Raw genomic sequence first — 19,290 nt, forward strand, 5'->3', positions numbered from 1 at the left:
CTGTTTATGTGACTGACTAAATAGGCTGTGAGGTTCCAGTTTCTCCAGTCTTCAATCTATCCTTTCCATAGCTGCCAAAATAATCTTCCTAAGGTACAGCTCTGACTATATCACTCTCAAGGTGAAATATTTTCCATGGCTTCCTTTTGCCTCTAGGATAAAATTTAAACTACTTATTCTGGCATTTAAGTCTCCATATTCTGGCTTCAACTTATCTCTCTCAATATTTCACTATGAATACTCCATGATGTAACTAAACTACTAGATACTCCCAAATATGTCTCTACCCACAGTGCATTCATATGGGCTATCCCCCATCCTTGGAATTCACTCCATCCTCATCTTTACCAAAGGCGGCAGCTCTCACCTCCAAGAATGCACAGCAGCCACAACCCAGTAAAACTGTTTTGGCAGACAGGCTAAACCAGGTCAAGGGTAACCAACAGGCCTCAAACCCATCAGTGAGTTAGGGAGATGTCTACCCCAAGCACATGAAGACTTTACCCAGTGTAATGGGCAGATGAGAACAATTTGTTTCAACGGCCACGAAGGCGGCTGAAGCAGGCACTAGAGCTTTGTCAGACATCAAACATCCCTAAGTCACCCACTGCAACCTGGGTTGTCGATGGTCTTCCTGACTTTTCTCTTGCCACTGGACTTCGAGGACACTGGAAAAGAGAGTGCAACTCTGCCTCGCTTAAATCCAGTCCAAGCACAAGTCAAGCCATCACCTGTGATGTCATTGGTCCTCTTCCAAAATGAAGGACAAACAACACATGACTGAGCAAACCACTTTCACTCTTAGTGCCCTATGCAAATCTAAGACTGTAATTACAGCTGCAGAGCTGAAGCACATGGGCTTTGGTAGAGTGAGTTCTTTAAATAAATTCACAGGTCTGGTCCCTATTCCCCATCTCTACTCCCTTACCTTCCCATCCCACAAAGATTGAATATCATAGAAATATTTAGCTTTGTCTTTTTGACACTCTTATAAGGTAGGAGGAACAAGAGTTAATTCTACTCTGTTTTATAGAAGGAAACTGTAGCAGAGAAGGCTTTTAAGGTGACTTTTCCAAGATTACAAGGAGAATATTGTGATGTTTACTATACATCGTAAGAGTGAACTTGATTTAAACTTACATATGCTGACTCCTAGCTGTGGCCACTTCAATTTGAATTCAACTCCATAAATACTTACTGAGCTTCTATACTTGTCTATAAGGGAGACAAAAAAAGAGTCTATTGAGAGTTGGATAGGATTGTAGAGGTTTTTTGCAGATAAAGAAATTAGGTAAATTTTGTATCATGGAAAGGACATGGAACCAGTTTCATTAAGGTTCACTGCTGTGGGAGTTTAATCTGAGGACCCTTGTTTGAATTCTTCCTCTCTTACTACCCATGTGATCAGGTATATCATCTCTCAATTTCTTCCTCTGTGATTGATTGAACAGGACTGAACAGCAGAGGTTTGAATCCTGCCCCAAACAACTGTGTGACCCTGGACAAGTCACTTAATCTCTAGGGTCTTCTGATCTTATCAGTTTCCTGATATATAAAAGGAGGTTAATGATAGCAGGGTTGTTGTGAAGATAAAATAAAATGACAGCTTTGAAGCACTCTATAAATGCTAACTATTATTATTATAAAACGTGTAAGGGAAGAGAAGGGAAACTAAATCCCCCTTCCCTACATAGTATTATGTATTTGAAAATTTACATACCACTTTATAGTCCACTTACATTCGAAGCTGTTACATTCAAGAAGCATGAGGTATGTCCTACTTTTGAGAAATTTCAATAGATAAACACAGGAGGGCTTTTCCTCATCACCAGCAAGAGAAAGCTTGCTTTGAGTGCACTAGGCAGCCCCAGGAGAGAATGAAATGAAAACTCTAACAACCTAATTTTGTCCCTTCCTGATTCATCCCCTCTCCTCCTTCCTTCCTCCCCTCAGTGTTGTCTCTGAAGCCTCCTGACCTCGAGATCTCTCTGAAGCACCTGGGCACCAGCCCAGCTGTGTTTTCTACTCCCTTTGGATGGGAGAAGCAGTGCTGATTCTGGTCCAACCTTTCAGCAGATTGATTGGGCAAGGATCTAGGCAAGATTTTTATATTTATATACACACACATATACATATTATATATATATATATATATATACACACAAAATACACATGCATATATACAGGATTTTTACATATACTTATCAATATTGTATAATATGGAATATATTATATATATGGACATATACACACATACACCACAGTTCTTTTAGGAGCTTCTGGGAGCAGAAATAGCATAATTCTAATTTAACCCTGCTACTTTATTTCCTTCTTTTTTTTTTTTACTGCTACAACAGCCTTCTGGGATAGTAATTAATTACCAGTTCCTCAGTTTACAGGCTGTGGCAAATTTTTTAAGAAATAGATTTATATAAAAGTAGGCTTTAAAAAAAACAACCAAGCACTAATAAAACTTTGTTTAAAGAAAAAAGCAAAACACTGAATACCTGCAATTCTTTTCTCTAGCTGTTACACAAGACAGACTAGACATAAATGGTGTACTCTCAAGCACAATGAAAAGAATCAATATAATATAGCTATCAGTTATGCCTAGGGTGGGTCAAGAGGGGCTTTGTCCAGTGGCATAGACAGTTCCAACCCTCCATACTTCCTCTGGTAAAGACCACATCCCAGGTGAGCTGCCCCTGGTATATATGCAATCATATGCCTATTATAAAAACCCATATTCATGTAATCATTTCCTAGTCTGTTTTCCCCAGGCTGGGTAACAAATGGCTCAAGTTAAGTCAAAAGAGAAAGAGTCGCTCCCTATTTCCGAGTCTGGTCCAAAGGCTTTCACCAGGGATTTAGTCTTGACTGGTTTACAGAGATGCTTTTCCTCCATTATCTGTGCATTTCCTTTCATCTTGGAGACCATAAGGAAAGATGAAAGATGGAGGGGGGAAGGGAGAGAAGCAGGAAGAGAGAAAGGGGAAGGAGGAGAGTGGGAAAGGGGAGGAGGAAGGGGAGGAGAGAAGAGGGAGGAAGGATGAGAAGAAAAGGGAGAGGAATGGGGGGAGTGGGAAAGGGGGGAAGAGGGGAAATGGGAGAATGGGAAGAATGAGAAAAAGGAGATGGAAAAAGGGAAGTAGAACGAAGGGAATAGGAAGAGAAAGGGAAGGAAGAGAGGGAAGAAGGAAGAGGAAAGGGAGAAGGAAAAACAGAAAGAAGGAAGAGAGAAGGGGGGAAAAGAGAGGAAATAAGTGAATGATAAGGAGTGAAGTGAAGGGGGAGAAGGGAAAGGAAAAAATGGGGAGGAGGGGAATGAGGAGAAGGAAGAAAAATGGAAAGGGGAAAAGAAGAGGTGGAGGAAGACAGAAGAAAAAGGAAGGGAAGGAGGGAAATGGGAAGAAGAGAAAGGAGACAGCCAGTGAGTAGGGGAAGAGAAAGGTAGGGGGAGGAAGAAAGGAAGAAAGAGGAGGGGATGAAGAGGGAAGTGAAAAGGGGGAGAGGGAAGAGGGTAATAGGAAGAAGGGAGAAGGGAAGTGGGAAAATGGGGAGAAGAGGAAGGAGAGGAAAGGATGGGAAGAGAGAAGAGGGGAGTGGAAATAAAGGGGGAAGAAGGGAATGGGTAGAAGGAGAAAAGGGAGGAAGATGGAAAGAAAGAGGAGAGTGCAAAGAGGAAGAGGAGGAAGAGAAAGGGAAGTAGGGAGAAAAGGAGGAGGAAGGAATGAAAGGAAAGGGGGAAGAGAAGGGAAATGGGGAAGAGGGGAGAAGAGGAGGAGGAAAGAAATGAAAAGAAAAGCGGAGTGCTTTCCCTCTTTAAATTATTTCTCATTTATCTTTGCGTATAGCTTGCTTTGTATATATTTGCTTGCATTGTCTCTTTCCTTAAATTGTAAGCTCCCTGAGGGCAGGAATTATCTTTTGCCTCTTTTTGTATCCCCAGGGGTTAGCACAGAGACTGGCACATAGTAGGCACTTAACAAACGTTGATCTATTGATTGATTGGGGGACGGGGAAGAAGAGGACAAGAATGGGAAGGAAAAAAGGGGAGTGGAAAGAGGGGAAGCAGAAGGGAATGGGGTAGGAGGAAAAGAGGAGGAAGTGGATGGAAAGGAGGGAAGAGGAGAGAGTAAAGGAGAGAAAGGTTATGAAAAGAAGAGGGGAAGAGAGAAGTGGGGGAAGAGGAGAAAAGGAAGGAGAGAAAGAGAATGGGAAGGAAGAAAAGGGGAGTGGAAATGAAGGGGAGAAAGAAGAAGAGGAACAAAGTAATGAGTAGAAGAAAGAAAGGAGGAAGTGGATGGAAAGGAGGGAAGAGGAGAGAGTAAAAGAGAGGAGGAGGGAGAGGAAGGGAATGGAAAGAAGAGAGAAGAGGAGGAAGGGAATGAAAAGAAGAGGGGAAGAGAAAGGGAAGGAGGGAAGTGGGGAAAGGAGAGAAGAAGAAGGAGAGAAAGAGAATGGGAAAGTGGAGTGGAAATGGAGGGAAGGAAGAAAGGAATGGGTAGGAGGAAAGGAGAGTGGAAAGGACTGAAGAGGAGCTGGAGGAAGGGAACGAAAAGAAGAGGGGGAGAGAAAAGGGGGGAGGAGAAAAAGGGAGCTGAACGAGGGTGGATGGAAGGAAGGGGAGGAGGAGGAGGAACACTAAAAATAGTCGGTGATTCATCCCTGGCCCATCGCCCTGCAGCGCAGTTACATAAAGCCGGGGCCGGGCCCCGCCGGGCCGCTCGGCCTCTCCGGCCGTAGGAACTGAAAGTATCTAGGTCAGGGTTGTCACACCTAACAGCGTCCCCCCAGAGCGGGCCGGCGGGCGGGCTTAGCTCGGCCCCTGAGCAGCGGCGGCGGGGTGGGGGCGGTGGCTGCTGCGAGGGGAGCCCCGGGGGGCGGCGGCAGGCACGCACCCTACCCCCTGGCTCCAGCTCTCGCTCTCGCTCACTCCGGGCCCATGGCCGTGGGGAGGCCGCGGCGGGGGCGCGGGCTGGGGCGCGGGCGGGCGCGGCGCTGACGGGCAGGCAGGCCCTGGGGCAGGCGGGCGGGCGGAGGCCGCGGTAGCTGCTGCGGGCTCCTGCTGAAGGGCTGCGGGGAGGAAGTGGAGGCCCCCGGGGGAAAGATGAGCGCCCAGCTGGAGGAGAAGGAGCAGCAGGAGAGGCTGAGGGAGGCCGCGGCCCTAGGGGACATCCACGAGGTGCAGAAACTGGTGGAGAGCGGGGTGGATGTGAACTCCCAGAATGAGGTCAACGGCTGGTAAGTGGCCGGGCCAGCAGTTTGGCCTCTCCGGCGCTGCCCCGACGCCAGCCCGGGGCCTTGCATGTGGGAGCCACGGCCCCCAAACCAGAACCGACCCCGCCGTACCCGAGATTGATGGAGTTTGGGATCGGGGGCCAACTCCAACATCCCTCCCCACATCTAAATCCTATAGCCCCTTCTTGTGGGGCAGCTTGGGGGATGTGGTCATGGCCCACCCCTCCTCCAATGAGGACACCTTTCGGCCGGACCTTTCCCACTATCTGTACAGCACTTAGCCCCGTCCGTGGCACGTAGTAGGAGCTTAACTAAATGCTCCTCCCCCATCCTCTCCCTCCCCGGCATATAGCTCCTCGTTCAGGGAGACTGCCTCATTTTTCCCTTTGTATCCCCAACCCCTAGCATATTGTCTTGAATTTGTTAAGTGCTTAATAAATATTTGTTGAATTTTGTAGCAGCCAATCCTACAGGCTCGTGGTGGAAGGAAAGAAGGGAGGAGGTGAGCAGCAGCCCTGGACCTGAAGAGTAGGCAGAGGTTTTCATTCTGAGTTAACTCTTCTCTTTCTCTTACTCTTCCTCTTCCTCTTCTCTTTCTCTTCCCCCTCTCCCCCCTCAATCCAGGTTTAAAGGGTCTAGGAAGTGATCTTACTTGTATGGTGGATCTCATCGCCACTTGGGGCTTGAATTCTTTTTCTGAAGTCACTCCAACAGCTACTAGACTCCCTGAAGATATGGGGCTACAATGAATTTGAAAGGAGTATGATTTCTCCTCCCCGCAAAGACAAGAGTAGTGGGTTTTATAATGAAGTTCTTTTATTAAATTATCCCATTGCAGCAGTATAATTTCCTCTTGCTAGCTGAGTGGTGGATTCTTCTCTTTCCTATCAAAATAGAGTTTTTAATAGTAAAATTGAAATTACAAATTATTATCCAGGAAGTTCATTAAGATCAGATTTAAAGCTGGAAGGGACTTTACCAAGTATCTAATCCAACTTTCTTCTTTTATGATGAGACCTAGAAAGATTAAATGATTCATCCAGTGTCACAAAAGTCTATTGGCAGAGCCAGATTGAACCCATGTCTTCTGGCTCCAAAATCTACTACACTCCCCTCTCTCTACTTCTTGACTCCCTTTGACCCAAATATATGGCATTTTTCTCATGTTAGATCAAAGATTGAGTTGAAAGGGGTCATCGAGTCATAAGCATACATCTAGAGCTAGAAGGTTTATTTCAGCCTTATTTTGCAAAGGAAGAGACAAGTCCAGAGAGGTTAAGTGATTTGCTTGAGGTGAAGTATTGAGGTGGCAGAGCCAACATCCAGGTCTTCTTCTACCTCCAAATTTTTCTGTACTGTGCTACTTCCCTAAATTCTTTGGGATTCAATGAATATTTGTTGATTATCTGTGCCTCCAAGGAAGCTATCATAGTGAAGTCATAAGTTTTGATAGAATTTATTTAGTTCATATCAGAATTGGAATTTCTTTTGCTAGCTTTGAACTAAACCAAGCTTGCAGATATTTTGAAGTAGAGAGCCTTTCTTATCAATCTCTCCACCTTTTTGATTCAGTGTTAAAAAGCATTGGACCATGGGGTTAGGATACCTAGTTCTGGTATTGATTTATTAAATAAATTACCATATTTTTCTGAGCCTCAGTTTCTTTATCTATAAAGTGAAGTCTAGATGATCTCCAAGTACTACAGATCCAGTGTGGCACAGTAGAAAAAATGCTGGATTTAGAGGCAGCCACTAACTAGGCATCTGATCTTGGGAAAGTCACTGAAACTCTTTGGACATCAGTATCCTTAGATATAAAATGAGGTTCTCGGACAAGATCAATCTGTCAAACATTTTTTAAGCACTTATCACATTGCAGGCTCTGGGGATACAAAGACAAAAATGAAACAGTCCCTGCCTTCTAGAAGCACTCATTCTATTAGGAGAAACTATGAACGAATATCAATAAAGACAAAATTTTGTGTAAGGTAATTGGTTGGGGAAGGGACACTGGCACTTGGGGGTGGGATTGGGAAAGGCCTAATGTAAGAGGTGTTGCTTCAGCTGAGCTTTGATCAAAGGAAGTTAGGAATTCTAAGAGGAGAGTGTGAGGAAGGAGGGCATTGCAGGAATGGAAGACAGCCTGTATAAAAACAGGAAGATGGGAGATGGAATATCATTCATGAGAAACAGCAAATAGGCCAGAAGAGTTTGAAATGATCTCTAAGGTTCCTAAATCGATGCTTCCATTAGGTGGAGACAAAAGACAGAGACAAAAGTGAAACAGTTCCTGCCCTTGAGGAACTTACAGTTTGCTAGGGGGACAAATGAACTAGGACACATATACAATGAACTACTAAGTCATTCAAAAGTAGTTTAAAGAAGGAAGTGTTTTATGCTCTCTATATTAGAAATAAGTCAGTTATGTGGCATGGCAAAAGAATATCTTCTATATGTGATTTCCAAGCAACTCTCCTCACCGTATACCTTTTTCTAGTACTTTTAAAATTTTTTTTGAATTGTAAATGTGAATGGGATGAGTTTACCCATAAAATGGAAGCAGGTAGAAGAATGGATTAGAAACCAGAATCCAACAATATGTTGTGTACAAGAGACACACATGAAACAGAAAGACACAATTAAACGAGAGAGGAAGAAATAAAAACAAATGAGATGGGGGGAAATACACAGCCATTAGCTCCTGTAATATGGAAACTGCTAAATCTTTTGTGATCCTGGCTATGGCTCTGATATTTGTTCTTTAAAATTAATTAATTACTTAACTGGCTCCATGATATTTGAATTGTTTCTTTCTGGCTGCTTAAAGTATTTTCTCTTTGACCTGGTAAGCTCTGTAATTTCACTATAATATTCCTGGGAGTTTTCATTTTGGAATCTCTTTTGGAAGGTGATCACTGAATTCTTTCAATTTCTATTTTGCCCTCTGGATCTAAGATATCAGGGCAATTCTCCTTGACAATTTATTTTTTTTAAATATTTAATTTTACTTTTCAGCATTCACTTTTAAAATATTTTGAGTTTTAAATTTTCTCCCCCTCTTTTCTTCCCCCTCCCCAAGATAGCATGCAATCTGATGTAGGCTGTACATGTACAATCATATTAAACATATTTCCACATTAGTCATGTTGTGAAGAAGAATTAGAACCAAAGGGGAAAACCATGAGAAATTTTTTAAAAAGAGGAAATAGTATCTTCGACCTGCATTCAGACTACATAGTTCTTTCTGTGGGTGTGGGTAGCATTTTCCATTATGAATCATTAGGAATTGTCTTAATTCATTGCATTGCTGGCAAGAGCTGAGTCTTTCAGTGTTGATCATTGCACAGTGTTGCTGTTACTGTGTACATTGTTTGCCTGGTTCTGCCCACTTCACTCAGTCCATGCAAGTCTTTCCAGATTTTTCTGTAGTCCATCTGCCCATCATTTTTTTAAAATTGATTTATTTATTTTTAGTTTACAACATTCAGTTTCACAAGCTTTTGCGTTCCAAATTTTCTCCCTCTCCCTCCTCTTCCTCCTTTCCCCCCAAGACGGCGTGCAATCCAAAATAGGTTCTACAAATACTTTCACATTAAACATATTTTCATATTAGTCATGTTGTAAAGAACAAACCACAAGAAAGAAATAAAACAAAAAAAAGAGCAAATAGTTTGCTTCAATCTGCATTCAGACTCCATAATTCTTTCTCTAGATGTGGATAGCTTTTTCCATCATGAGTCTTTTGGAGTTGTCTTAGAACCTTGCATTGCTAAGAAGAGCTAAGTCTATCAAAGTTGGTCACTGCCTAATGTTGTGTCTGTAATTGTATACAATGTTCTTCTGGTTCTGCTTACTTCACTCAGCATCAGTCCATGCAAGTCTTTCCAGGTTTTTCTGAAGTCCACCTCCTCATCTATGGAACAATAGTATTCCATTACATTTATATATCACAACTTCTTCAGCGATTCCCCAATTAATGGGCAGCCCCTCAATTTCCAATTCTTGGCTACCATAAAAAGAGCTGCTGCGAATATTTTTGTACATGTGGGTCCTTTTCCCATTTTTATGATCCCTTTCGGATGCAGACCTAAAAGTGGTATTGCTGGGTCAAAGGGTATGCACAGTTTGATAGCTCTTTGGGCATAGTTTCCAAATTGCTCTTCAGAATGATTGGATCAATTCACAACTCTACCAACAATGCATCAGTATTACAATTTTCCCACATCCTGTCCAACATTTATCATTTTCTTGTTAATGAGGCCTTTAATAAAGACACTGGCTATAAAAATTATTTCCCAACTTTCTGCTTACCTCCTAATCTTGGTTGCATTGGCTTTGTGCAAAACCTTTTAAATTTAATGTAATCAGAATTATCTATTTTGCATTTCATAATGTTCTCTTATCTCTTGTTTGGTTGTAAATTCTTCCCTTCTCCGTAGATCTGACAGGCAAACTATTCCTTGCTCTCCTAATTTGTTTATAGTATCACCCCTTATGTCTAAATCATGTACCCATTTTTACTTTATCTTGGTGTATGGTGTAAGTTGTTGGTCTATGCCTAGTTTCTGCCATACTATTTTCCAGTTTTCCCAGCAGTTTTTTGTTAAATTATGAGTTCTTAACCCAAAAGCTGGAGTCTTTGGGTTTATTAAAGAGTAAATTACTATAGTCATTGAGTACTGTGTACTATGTACCTAACCTATTCCACTGATTCACCACTCTTATTTCTTAGCCAGTACCAAGTAGGTTTGATGATTGCTACTTTATAATATGGTTTAGATTTGGAGTGGCTAGGCCACCTTCTCTTGCATTTCTTGCATTTCTTTTCATTAATTCCCTTGATATTCTGGACCTTTTGTTCTTCCAGATGAATTTTGTTATTATTTTTTCTAGTTCTATAAAATAATTTTTGGTAGTTTAATTGGTGTGGCACTAAATAAGTAAATTAATTTAGGTAGAGTTGTCATTTTCATTACATCAGTTTGGCCTACCCATGAGCAACTGATGTTTTTTCAATTATTCAGATCTGACTTTATCTGTGTGAAAAGTGTTTTGTAATTGTGTTCATATAGTTCCTGGGTCTGTCTTGGCAGGTGTCCTTGACAATTTCTTAAAATATGTCTAAGCTCTTTCTTTGATCATGGTTTTCAAGTTGTTCAATAATTCTTAAATTATCTCTCCTTGATCTGTTTTTCAGGTCAGTTGTTTTTTCTCATGAGATATTTTACATTTTCTTCTATTTTTTCGTTCTTTTGATTTTGTTTTATTGTTTCTTAATGTCTCATGGAATCATTAGCTTCCACTTCCCCAATTCTAATTTTTAAGGAATTATTTTCTTCGGTGAGATTTTGTAATTTTTTTTCCATTTGACCAATTCTGCTTTTTAAGGAGTTCTTTTCTTCAGTGGATTTTTGTGCCTCTTTTATCATTTGGCCCTTTCTATTTTTTAAGGTGTTATTTTCTTCAGTATTGTTTTATGCCTCTTTTACCAAGCTGTTCTCTTTTCATAAGTTTCTTACATCACTCTTATTTCTTTTCCCATTTTCCTTTTCTTCTTTTATTTCCTTCTTTAAGTCTTCCAGGAATTCTTGTTGGGCTTGGGTCCAATTAGCATTTTTCTTTGAGGCTTTTTAAAATATCTGTTTTTACGTTGTTCTCTTCTAAGATTATGTCTTGGTATTCCCTGCCATTTAGTAGCTTTTTATGGTCAAATCCCTTTTTGTTTTTGTTCATTTTTCTAGCCTATTTCTTGACTTTGAACTTTATGTTAAAGTTAGGTTCTGCTTACCTGCTCTCCTCAACTTCAGGCTTTTTTGTGCATATGTTTTCAGAGCTAGTCCTTGGGGTCTGCAGATTTTTGGTTCTGCCAAGGTGGTGTGATCTTGGGAGAAGTATGGTCACTATTCTTCTGATCTGAACTCTGGTCTTTACCTAGTAAGAATCCCAGGTCCCCTATAACCACAAGAACTAGCATTCCTTTTTGCTTTGAAACTGTGACCCGGACCCCTGCTCCCTTGTGACCAACCCCCAGTGCTCCTCTTCATCCTAACACTGTGCCCCAGAACTGCGTATGGACAATAGAGTTGTCAATAAATGTCAATATGTACCCAGTGCCAGTAAAGGATTCTCTATAATCTCTGACCAAAATTTGTCCAACTCCCTTACCATCTCTGGGCTGAGAGATCCCAAAGCTGCAATTGCAGTTGCTGGTTGTAGGCTCTGGACAGGCTTCCATGCCAGTGTTACAGACTTCTCCAACTGACCTCTAAGTTTTCTTATGCTGGAAAAATGTCTCATTCCAACCTTTTGTTGGGTCTGCCACTCCAAAATTTGATTTGAGGCGTTATTTTAAAGTTGTTTGGAGGGGAACATTGGGAGAGTTCAGCTGGGTGGCTGCCCCTAATCTGCCATCTTAGCTCCCTCTGGTACTTTTTATAAGCTTTTGAAAATTCTTTTGATTTAATTTGGCAAAGGGAAGTAGAGCAGAGGACATAATGTCCTTTTTCTTTTTCCCTTATAGGGGATTTTTTTTTCTTCACTTTTTGCATTTAAAACACACTGACTTTTGCTCAGTGTGGCTCAGAAAATCTGTTAAAGATGAAACAATGGTGACTGTCCTAAATTCCTCATTTTTACAAATTCACTGAACATTTATTGAACATATAAGTACAAATCATTACGAAAGATGAGAAATGAAAAGATATACATCCTGTTCCCCTCCAAGGAGTTTACAGCCTAGTAAGAAGAGAGGACAAAATGTGAAAGCAAATAAGGTAACATAATACAGTGTGAAAGCTTGAGAGAGGCACACAGTATTATTCACAGTATTATTAAAAGGAAAATTAGAATTGTGAAATTAAAGAAGGCTATGTGGAAGATTAGCATTCGAGCAAAGCCTTGAAGGATGGTAAAATTTTAATTCTAAGAGATACGTAAAAGGGAGATAGGGAACATTGGTCAAAGACACTGTTAGGAAGACTGGATTCCTTAACACTGAAGGTCTGTGAAGGTAAAGGGCAGTTGTATGAAACAACCAAAAAGGTGCATTGAAGGCAGATTGGAGAAGGAAGGCCTTTTGTACCATGATAAGAACTTTCCACCTGCCTAGGTAGGCAGTGTGAAGCTGTTAAAAGTTTTCAAATAGAAGCATGATTTGATGATTAAACTGTCAGCATTGTGTAGGATGAGTTGGAAGTTTTTGAAGTTAATTAGAAGCTATTGGAACAGTCCCCCAACAAGAGGTCATGAAAGCCTTTACTAGGTGGTAGTAGTGGCAGTGGACAGGAACAGTGGTAGACCTGACAGGCATTGTTAACAGATTGCATGTAGGGAGGGGGGGACAGAAGCTTGACCCAGGATTTCCATCTCGGGTAACTGGAATAGTGATTAACGGTGAACAGGAATAGTGAAATCAGACAGAGGAATAGGTTTGACATAGCACTGGAACTTCCATTTAAAAGTCCTGATCTAGAACTGAGAGGTTAGAAGAGAATGGCAGAGATTTGTTCCCCAGTAAACAGCAATAGTAGCAATAGTGAGCATAGTTTAGTGACTCTCCAGAGGTGATATTCTGACTGCGAATCTAGAGATTTGAAGAGTTAAGGTTTCGTAATTGATTCCTACCTCAGTTGTGACTTAGGCACAATATCTGACCCTTGGCTCTTAAGGAATAAGTGTAACGGCCTATGTGAGAGTTAAAAATGTTGCCTAGGTACAAGGAGTATTGAATTAGAGCAGCTCTGGGTCCTGTAACTGAGCTTTCAATAACGATCCATAGGTCTTTCCGTAGCATTGCTGCGTATGATGTGCCCTGCTAAGTGTGGCCAGCCTAACCTCACTTTGCGTTCAGATATTCTTTTCTCCTTGTTTTAACAAGTTGTTTTGCCTGGTAGTTTTTGTTGTTGTTCATCCTTTGTTTTCTTTTTTCTTTTCTTTTTTCCTGAATAGTATTTTATTTTTTTCCAATTACATGTAAATAGTTTTCAACATTCATTTTTGTAAAATTTCAAGTTCCAAATTTTTCTCTCTCCCCTTCCCCCTCCCCAAGACAGCAGGCAATCTGATATAGGTTATACATGTACAGTCATGTTAAACATATTTCCACATTAGTCTCGTTGTGAAAGAAGAATCAAAACAAACCACAAGAAAAAAAATAAAAAAAAGTGAAAACAGCATGCTTCTATCTACATTCAGACAGTTCTTTCTCTGGGTGTTATCCTTTGTTTTCAAAGAAGATCAGCAATGGCTTGACTTGTGTGTGAATTGGATTTACGTGAGGCAGAGTTGCACAAAATTCCTGGGTCCAGTGGCAGGACAAAAGTCAGGATGACTGGCCATGACCCAAAACACAGTGGATGAACTTGGCCATCTTTGATGTCTGACCAAGCTCTAAATGCTCCACAGTGCCTGCTTCAGCTGCCTTCATGGCTGTTGAAACAAATTGTTCTCATCTGCCCATTCCCCTGAGTGAAGTCTTCACATCCCCCTAACTCACTAATGGGCTTGAGGCCTTCCAGTTACCTTCAGTCTGGTTTGTCCTCTCTGCCAAGAAGGTTTTACCCAAGTGTGGCTGCTGCCCATGCTACAGCTCCTTGGAGCCACAGGTGCGAATTATGTGACAGGTGGACTCCAAAGGTAGATTGGCAGCCCTTGAAAAGGGCTCAGCACATCCTCAACCAGAGGTGCTAGTCCTCCCTGAACCCCTCACACAGATCAGGTGTACTAGCAGTAAATTGTCAGCTTCACCTTCGAGCTTGTGCAAACAGATGATTTACCCCCGCTGAATGAATACTTCCACATGGACCATATTTTTCTCATCATACTCCATTCATTAGAAGTGCTCACTTATCATTATAATTGCTCACTTTTCAAACCAATACTACCTATGTGCATGCCATCTACAGTCAATTTAACTGACTAGAATCAAGGACACATCACACCATCCTACTCACGTCTCCCTTGGGAGATACTAGAATTACTTTCTACCTCTGGCCACCAAGGTCAATAGATGAAGATTCTTCCTTTATTTTCCAGACATAACATTCATTCTGCCATGACACCCAGTGGCTTGTAATCCAAAGGCATTTGGATAAGATAATAAATGATACTGATAAAGTATAACTCTGCAGTTTCTGCAATAGAATAAGTAAATAAACCAATCCATAGGCAGCCAGTCAGCTTTCCTCCTTGGGAATTGTTCAGACTTTAGGTTTAAATTAACCTCTTCCTAGGAGCCAAATGGATTTTTTTCTATAAAACTTTCCTCTTAAAGTAGTGCCCTAATATCGTCTAAGGAATGGGGTCACTATTAGTTAGCCTAGCTATATCCACTCTTAGCTTTGCAGTCACTTATTTCAGTTCATTGATATAGTTAAGAAAGTGGACATTTCCCAGCTGCTTAAATAATTGCCTTTTTTTACCTATAGAATGCATTTTGCACTAGCCACTGGGGATTACTGTAGTTGTTGAGTCGTTTGAATCATGTCCAACCTTTCATGACCCCATGGACCCCTGTCCATAGAGTTTTCTTGGCAAATATACTGGAGTATTTTGCCATTTCCTTCATCAGTGGCAAAGAGAGATTAAGTGATTTGCCTAAGGTCGCATACCTAGGAAGTTTCTGATTCTGGATTTGAACTCAAATCATTCTAATTTTTTTTTTGAGGGGGGAAGGCAGGGCAGTTTGGGTTAAGTGACTTGCCCAAGGTCACACAGCTAGTATGTGTGTCAAGTGTCTGAGGTTGGGTTTGAACTCAGGTCCGCTTGACTCCAGGGCCTGTGCTTTACTCACAGCCACCTAGCTGCCCCTGAACCCAAATCTTTCTGATTCCAAACATGGCACTCTTATCTACTGAGCCAACTCAGCTGACAGATTATTCAGTTGATGTTAGTTATTCTTTCATTTCTTTTAGGCATGCTAATTACATTTCTCTCCAGTACTAAAACAATAGCTCTTCAGAGCATTAATAACTCCTTGATCTAAATAAGTTATTCAGAAATTATTTTTGTAGAAATGGGCAGGGTACATTGAAAGAATATGTGAAGGTTAGGGAAATATTTTATTTTCATTTAACTACAAAATTTTCTTAGAAATTGTAATATAATCTAGACACTGGCTTGTTATTTAGTGGATGATACATTGTATGTCTTTGGGGGAAAAATAATAGGTAAATGTGCAAGAAGTTGAATCTTTATTTTCCTGGGAGTTATTACTTCAGAAGAGCTATAATCTAATTGATATGGACACTGCCTCCAGCAATGCAAATCACAACTCTCCTATGCCTTCTCAAGAATACCTTCTATACCTTTACCGCTCTTGTCAATGTCCTTTTATAAATCTTCCACCCATTCTACCTGGAGCCTTCCTCTTGACATCCTTTGCAACATTTTTCTCGTGCAATATTTGGTTGGTAATGTGCTGCCCCTTTCTTATCCACGGTGCCCTCCATTGCCTCTTGGGAAACCCTCAATTTTAATTCTCCTAAGACAGGGATTCCATAACTTAAAATCATACAGCATTATTGTAAGAAAATTGATGTTAAAAAAGGTGGCCTTTTGTTTCAGGGAGAAACTGGAGGCCACTAAAGGCAGTGCACAACTTCCTAAAAGTCAGTCCAATCTCCTTTTTTTCAATTCTGGGCCCACCTCATTGTCCAGGCTCAAAGTATGTTCAGGTACTAGACGAAGGTTATCCTTCCGGCCACATATCATAGGCTGTATATAAACACTCCGTATCTACTGATACTTAGGTTGGACACTTTTTAGTGTTTAGAGGTCTCGTTCAGGAGGCCCTGCAGTGTTGAGTTTTGATGCCATCATACAATGTCCCTTATAAACATATCTAACACATATCCTCTGACAGTGGCAACCACTTTTGGTAAGCACACTTCTCCCTCTTTTGTGCCTTGTTTTGAGCCTGTGGTTAAAGTTAACTCTTTTAAAGTTAAAGTTAATTGTTGCTACCTCTTTTAAAGAATCGTGTATGAGGCTGACACATTCATAGAAAAAACCTTGTTGGAGGAGAGCTTTTAGGGTGGCAGTTTGCTGTACCAAACCAAATACTTGTTTATTCTCAACACAATGAGCACAGTTGCATCTTATATCTCTGTACCTTTCAGCCAATTTTGTGACTGTAAAATTGTGGTCAGCTATAGGAAATCATCTGTGAAAACCTATCTGTTTACTTCTCACGCATGCATCAGTGTCACCCTTGATGCAAATACAGGTTATTCTTACAACATTTTTGGTAGAAATGGGAAAGTAGGTGTATGATTCATAGTTTTTAATATTCTCTTGTGCACCTTTTTCTTCCCCTTTGATAACAAGTTTAAATTTTTTTTCAAGGCTTTGGCATCCTTTGCCCTTTCATATATGTTAAGAATTGCACCTTCAGTGCCTTCAAAGTTATCTTGCCTCCACCGCAGAGCTTCTCTGTGTGTTCTTGGTTTAGTACAGTTGTTCTTCTCTTTTTTCTAGTACCATTACTATGTCCTCATGCATTCCTCTACATTCTTCATCAGGCACTGTCATTTTATTTTTTTAAAATTTTTTAAAAATTTTTGGAGGGGGGGAAGGCAGGGCAATTGGGATTAAGTGACTTGCCCAAGGTCACACAGCTAGCGAATGTGTCGAGTGTCTGAGGCTGCATTTGAACTCAGGTCCTCCTGATTCCAGGGCTGGTACTCTACTCACTATGCCACCTAGCTGCCCCTCAGGGACTGTCATTTTAAAGCCCAAATGTGGTGATTGTCATTGACTGAGAAAAGGCAGTAATAAAAATCTTTATAGATCTTTTCAATTTTTCTTACATCTATAGTCCTTTTGGTTTTATTCTTAAATTCCCTGGTCATGATTTTGAACCAAGCGTTTTGTACAATTGTTCCCCATTCCTTCCTGCCCCTTGCTTCTCACTATTTTTGGAGGCTGTGTATCTCCTAATCTTCCATCCTTCTCCATAAGATTGAACAAATGAGTATATCCTAAAACTGGTGTTGTCATTGGCTAGCTAGTCCTTGGTTGGCAAAGAGAGCAAGTGTTGCCTGATAAGGCAGTTTATAGGGTCTTTTCATCTCTTTATTGTGACAGTTGACTTAAGATGTTTAAAATTCTTTAGAAAATGGTAATGATCTGTGTCAGCAATGTCTAGTCTCTTAGCCATTCCCCATTTTTCAGCTTTAATAGCTTATTTACGTAAGTCAGGTTGGAGTTGCCTCATATGTGCCTTATTTTTGTTTTTCTAGTTTGGTATTGATTTTGATCTTGGCTTTAATGAGTATTGTGGTCTGACTATACAAGTAGCTGATAAAACATATTGGTGACAAGTCATTTCCTGTCACAATATAATCAGATTCATTTTTTACAGTATTACTTAATTCACTTTATTCAACACCTTTCAATCATCTTATCTAAAAAAAATCATTGAACATAGGCATGAGGCTTCTGTACTGTCTAAAAGCCTTTGACTCTCCTTTTTTGCACCAGAACTATTATCCAACGTATTTTCACCATCTTCCCCTGTACCCACTTTTGCATCAAAGGCACTAGTTTTAAATATTATGTTGGATTTAATCTACAGGGTCTTATTGAGTTTTTAATAGAATTTCTTTCCTTCTTAATCCTTTGCAATGGATGTTGGCACATAAGCTGCATTTATTTTCATGGTGGTCTTGCAAATGAGCCTTGCAATAGGAGGTATCCATGAAATGATGTTTCTTGTTGCCTATAGACAAAATAAAATCAACTTCTTCATTTGCCTAAGTAAAACGTGTGAACCACTTTGTTTCCCTGCAACTTCCTTTGCCTTATGTTTTCATTTTTAGCAATAATGTAAAATTTGTGTGATTCAGTTCCTCTAACATATATCCATCATTGGTTAGTGCACAAGGATTTCACATTTATAATACCAACAAGTAAGTTAAACTTTATAGATGGTCTTAAAAAAAATACGATTTTAAATATCCTCCATCCCCTTTCTCACCACTCTGCTACAGTTGCTGTAGAAGGGGAGGGGGCCACATAAGACCGAAGGTTATTTCATATTTTTCTTTGTTTCATGGGATACTATGGTTAACCTCTTTGCACCTAGCTAGATGGATCCTCAGAAAGCAGATAAGATTTATTGGGAAGAGAGTATGATTACCATAAATGAATAAAACAATTAAGAAAGTTCTCACTTAAAGGGAAAAGAAAGAAATAAAAAGGGAAAGAGCTCTTTCATCCCGGTGTACTTTAAAACAGTTCTTTCATTGTAAAACTAATTTGAGTGGCAGAGCAAAACTAAGACTGCTAGAAGTTGATCTGGTAAAAATCATTGAGTGGCATTGATGCATCTGAAGTACTTTTTAGGGGTTGCAAAGGTTTAACCTAGTAAACAAAATTCAATTTTAAAATATGTTAAGTGGTTTGGTTAAAATTTTTTAACTATTTAAATTTAGATTTTTAGGTTCTTGGTGTTAGCAATCGTTTTCCCATAGTTAAATTTATTATGTAAACAGTTTGTGAAAAATAATTTTAAAATCTCAAATTCTTCCATCCTCTTTTAAATCACTGTTATTTCCACTATTTAGGACCTGTTTGCACTGGGCATGCAAACGAAATCATGGCCAGGTGGTCTCTTACCTGTTAAACTCAGGAGCTGACAAAGAGATTCTCACCACAAAAGGCGAAATGCCAGTACAATTGACGTCAAGAAAAGATATCAGGAAGATTATGGGAGGTAAGTCTGGACCAATGAGCAACTTCTGATTGCATCCAACTAACATTTATATCTCATGACCATGTTTTCTGTGCTGTTGGTTATATTAAATAATCATTCACAAACATTTATTAGTTGCTTACTGCATGCAGAGTAGTTTACTACATATTGGGGAGGGTGTAAAGTATGGATAAGACACGTTTTCTGTCCGTTTATGCCCTAGTAGAGGGGTAAGATGCAAATACAGATATTATCATATGCGACATTACATAATAAGAACATTAATGCAGAGTGTTATATAAGATCCAGGATGGCCAATTGTTACTAATGGGAGACGAAGGCAAAGCCTTTTTCAT

The 19,290-nt window shown here is 40.3% G+C and overlaps 1 protein-coding gene across 1 annotated transcript in view; it reads left to right on the plus strand.

Annotated features, from left to right (window-relative positions):
- The first annotated feature begins 4,817 nt into the window (after positions 1 to 4,817).
- The window catches only part of ANKRD40 (ankyrin repeat domain 40), a 28,519-nt gene continuing 14,046 nt past the window's right edge, over positions 4,818 to 19,290 (plus strand). The window contains exons 1-2 of the mRNA XM_036756086.1: positions 4,818 to 5,244; positions 18,807 to 18,955. Of these exons, the coding sequence (XP_036611981.1) occupies positions 5,111 to 5,244; positions 18,807 to 18,955 (283 nt within the window). The 5' untranslated portion in view covers positions 4,818 to 5,110. The remainder of the gene's footprint in view (positions 5,245 to 18,806; positions 18,956 to 19,290) is intronic.

The sequence above is a fragment of the Trichosurus vulpecula genome, chromosome 4 (assembly GCF_011100635.1).
Source record: "Trichosurus vulpecula isolate mTriVul1 chromosome 4, mTriVul1.pri, whole genome shotgun sequence".
Classification (NCBI taxonomy): domain Eukaryota; kingdom Metazoa; phylum Chordata; class Mammalia; order Diprotodontia; family Phalangeridae; genus Trichosurus; species Trichosurus vulpecula.